We start from the raw sequence: 4775 nt of genomic DNA on the forward strand, positions 1-4775 counted from the left end.
GCGGATGTTTTAGTAGTTTACGATGTATATATTTTGTATTAGGTGTTTTATATTGTACAGAAGAGGAGTGTCTTAGTTTTTATGTAAGTTGATGGTAGCAAAGATAATGAAGTACAGTAATTTTTACGTTATCTGTTTCTTAGGTGATTTTTTTTTTAATAATGAACAGATTTCATTAATGAAACAGTAAACGATACTTTGTACTTCAGCTTCCAGAAAATGAAGAAGATGCTGGATGTTTTTTCCAGCTGACCCATAAAGGTCAACTTCCAGTCATTTTTCGTGCAGAGAACCCACAGGAAGCCGACAGGTAACTTTATTGAATCATTAACTGTTTAAAGACGAGTTTGAAGTCAATAATTTGCAACTTTATCCAGTTTGTTTAATATACAATAAATATCCTTTAAAAAACATAAAATGTAATGCTTGTTTAGATTTGTTTATTGGATGTCGCGCAAAACTACATAAGGGTTACCTGCGCTAACTGTCCCTAATTTTGAAGTGATAGAACAAAGGGAAGGAGGTAGTCAATACCACCCACCGACAACTATTGGACTTCTCTTGTCACACCGAATAATGGAATATGACCAATAAGTGAAGTGCAGAGCGCGATTTTTTCTTTTTCTTTTTCTCATTTAGGCTCTGTAAAAAATATTTTGATAACATGTCATGTGAAGTAAATAACAACAACGAAAAGTTTTAAATGGCGTGCAACAACATTCAGAAGTAATCACTGCTGTTCTGTAGGATTAACGTTGATAATTATCAGAGTTAAACAAAAGTTAACCTTCCAAGAAGCTGAGAATGACACTCATAATTTAGCATTACTTAACCCACTTTAATAAGTGTTGATACTTTAGTTCCTAGCTCTTTATGAAAAATATTCATCTTAACCTTAAACTTGTTTAAATTCATTGTTTGTGACTCACCTGTCGAAAAGTTAGGTTTGCCTACGTAGTTCATTGTTTGTTTGTTTTATCGCAAAGCTACACAATAGGTTATTTGCACTCTGTCCACCACGAGGAGTGGAAACACGGATTTTAGCGTTGTATGTTCAAAAAAGTTGCCGCTTACCAACTGTGGGCCTTTGTAATTGAATATGCATATCTAATTTTAGGAATACCGTTTCATAAGTTAATGTGACGGTCAATCCCACTATTCGTTGATAAAAGAGTAGCCCAAGAGTTGGCGGTGGGTGGTGATGACTAGCCTTACACTGCTAAATTAGGGACGGCTAGCGCAGATAGCCCTCGTGTAGCTTTGCGCGAAATTCAAAACAAACAAACAAACTGAAATGAGGAAAATTTCAGTGTGGAAAGATGAAAAATCTTTATAGGTGTTCTTCTCTTTACCTTGAAGCCAAGTTTTCATTAGTTCACCAAATCCACTTACTTATGAAATTGTAAGATTATAGGACTTTGTTAAAAATTATTTCAAAACGTTTACTGAATAATTATATTTTTTTCTCTCTCTCTCTTTTATTAGCTGGATGAGTACCATGAGGAAAGCAACAGTAATCGAATGACGTAAACCCCATTAAAGTATAGACTAAAAAAAGAAGGCATAGGAATACATGTACAGTATAAGAGGATTACTTCTACGATTGGCCTCAGCAGTTTTCCATGTAATAAATTTTAACAATAAAATATAAGAACAAACAATACTATCAAAAATAAATTTGATCAATGTTTTTTATTTAATATTCAGATAGTTATATTTGTAGATGAATATAGTTAACAAAGATTTCGTTTTTCAAAAAGTAATTCTGTTATCTAAATGCCAGATATTGTGACAATTAAGTTAAAAACATTGAATAGAAAAGAATATATTATTGTCATTTAAGTAAATACTATTACAAAACTAATTTACAGTGTAACTGCCGCGGAAATAGTACTGCATCAATTTTTATTATGTTATATACATTAATGTCACATATGGTTGAATATCATTTACGTTCAGATTAATCTTATAATTTTCATAGAAATGATTAACGAAGTTTCAGAATTATTAAAAAGGAAATATAAAAGTAACTTACGAAAGAAACTGGTATCATACGTGTATTTTCAATTCAAGTATTTATCTTTGTAATTTAAGCACAGATTATTAAAGTTTATTTTGTATCCAGAAAAATAGGTTGAATAAAAACTGCTCTGACTAGTCGTTTCAAAAACAGAAATGGAAGAGAAAAACCAGATCAATAAATTAAAATTGTCAATTTTTTTTCTTTAAATCATTATTTTAAAGGTTAAATGGATGTTATGTACAGGACAGTTGTTTTTTAATCTGACATTGGGGTTTTCGGAAGATATAATTTTATTTATTTGGTAATTATAAAATGTTAGATGCCAAGATGTTTCTTGTTTATTCTGGTGATGGTACTTATGTACTGTAGATCACCCACGATCTATATGTATTGATATAGCTTGACTGTTTAAAAAGAAAGCGAAAACCCTTGATTCTGTTTTGTCTTAATTCTCAACAATACTTAATCTTAACTCACTTATACTATGATTGTTTTACACTGAGTTTTCGTTCATTGTAGAATATGTCAAATTTAGTTATCTTTATTTTGTTACTGTTTATTTGACATTTCAGTTACTCAGCTCTGGCTAAATAAAATATTCGACAAAAATATTAAAAGGTTTCAAATGAAAATATAAACCTTTCTTAGTTCACAAATGCTTCAACTTTTCTGAGTTGATTTTCCTATGCTAATTTATTAACCACTGTGTTATGGTCACCAAATATGAGTGCTGTAGTTGATTTTTACTAAAGATTGCTTTTGGATTGTTACATCTGACGCTTTGCGAGTCACCAGTCGGTTTGCTTTCAACAGTATAATCTTCACGGTATTTCAAACAAAAAAGGAATTTCACATAGACTGGTGAGTGTAAATACGGGCCATCAGCTTCCATTAAACTGATATAAAACGTAATGAGAACTGAGATGAGCTTAATAAAACAAAAAATAAATAAAGAAAAATGTACAGAAAATATGCGCTACATGTGCGAAACAAACGTATTTCTATGACAGAAATGAACGTTTCTGATTCTCTCATTACGATTTCTAAGAATATTTCGAACAAAAATGATTATTAAACATTATAGGAATAGGTAGATTTTGCAAAGATTATGAAAATATTGCCCAGTTACGGATTTCGTTTATCATATACCAGCGTAATAGTTTATGCATATTTCAGATAAATTAAATGTTTATTTTACAATTGTGAAAAAGGTTATCCACAATGCAATGCATATTATATTTTTTCCTAAAATATCGAAGGAAAGGATATGTAAAAATATTTGTTTTTGCCTAAAAATACATTTAAGTTAACTTATTCGGACTTTCAACGTTTGCTCAACATAATTTCCTTTTCTTCTAATAGCAAGTTGTATTTTACCTTTTGTAGTAAAAAAATAATAATCGAAACGTTCAAACTGAAGAGTATTTGTTTTTGATATTTCAAATTTTCAATTGTCATTCACATTTCAATGAAACAAATCTTTAAACACAAGTATTTTAAGCTAAATTTATTTTTAATGATGTTTTACCAGTCATAATGTATTATAAATAGTTATGTATATTATCGATGGGTAGTGTTTCGAGGGAAGGACAATATGTTTTTCCTAACCAGACTTTTGTTTATCAAATGGCCTCAGAAAACCACATAATCACAATAAATGAGTACACGTCGATGAATCCTAGAGGTACAAAGTAAAATGTTATTAAATCCAGTTCAGATGTTAAATTTTGACGAACTTTTCAACATACTCTAATTATCCAATAACTAATGAATTTTTAATCATGTTATAAATAGGTAGATGAAAAGATTCAACGTATATTTGTGTTAGTAGTAGTACAGGTTGTGACTGTTTAATACTACTATAATAGAAATGGATTGTTATTTAATGTTTTTATGAAGTACACCAGGTATTTATTCCTCGTATTTACACATTACTAAATATATTTTTTGTTAAAAGAAACGTACTTCTTATTACTTTAAGATAAAAAGTTACATATTCAATCACATTCTTCGACACTCAACGTCAGACGTATAAAGTGGCAAAGTATTTATTTTAAATTCAGATTATGGTTATTTGTTGAAATCTTGATTTCTGAATTTCACTTCTACTTAAATGCTATTTAGTTAATGAAATCTCAGTAATAACGATATGAAGAGTTAAATTATCGCTCTAATTTTATTTGTTTATACTGAATCTGAAAATAATATTATATATAACGACAGAATATTGGAAATAGGTATGTGATTGAATACGTTAGACCTATCGTTAGTTTGTGTCAGCTGTTATTTTGATCTGTAGTAATACATTACTGCAGCATTAATTCAAACATTCAGATGAATTTTAAAAATTTACTCTTAATTTCAATATGCTAACTAGCAAGGCCTTTTGAATAATCTTCTGTTGTCCATATTAGTGTATTATCGGGCATATTGTATCTGGTGTACAGAAGTTGATAATCCTTATAAAGGCCTAGATTTCTGTAAATAAAACAATTTTGTTGAATTGTTATGTCATCTGTATTGTGCATTCTTGGTTTATATAGTTTATGAGTAATTTTAGATTTTATAATACAGATATCAAATATCATATTCGATGACGAGGAACCCATTTTGAGACTAATAATGCTTGGAGACGGCGCTTGAATGGGTAATGAAGAAAAACTTTAATATAATTTTAACATAACAGCAAATGTACAACGTTTCGACAAGGTTTTGTCGTCATCAAATACAAGTAATTTACACTGACACGGAT

General features: G+C 29.6%; 1 protein-coding gene across 1 annotated transcript in view; it reads left to right on the forward strand.

The window, feature by feature from the left end:
* Positions 1–4508, forward strand: part of LOC106458430 (FYVE, RhoGEF and PH domain-containing protein 6-like) — a 43941-nt gene extending 39433 nt beyond the window's left edge. The window contains exons 14-15 of the mRNA XM_013917942.2: positions 210–310; positions 1486–4508. Of these exons, the coding sequence (XP_013773396.1) occupies positions 210–310; positions 1486–1525 (141 nt within the window). The 3' untranslated portion in view covers positions 1526–4508. The remainder of the gene's footprint in view (positions 1–209; positions 311–1485) is intronic.
* Positions 4509–4775: the final 267 nt, after the last annotated feature.

This window comes from Limulus polyphemus, unplaced genomic scaffold, assembly GCF_000517525.1.
Source record: "Limulus polyphemus unplaced genomic scaffold, Limulus_polyphemus-2.1.2 Scaffold462, whole genome shotgun sequence".
NCBI lineage: Eukaryota > Metazoa > Arthropoda > Merostomata > Xiphosura > Limulidae > Limulus > Limulus polyphemus.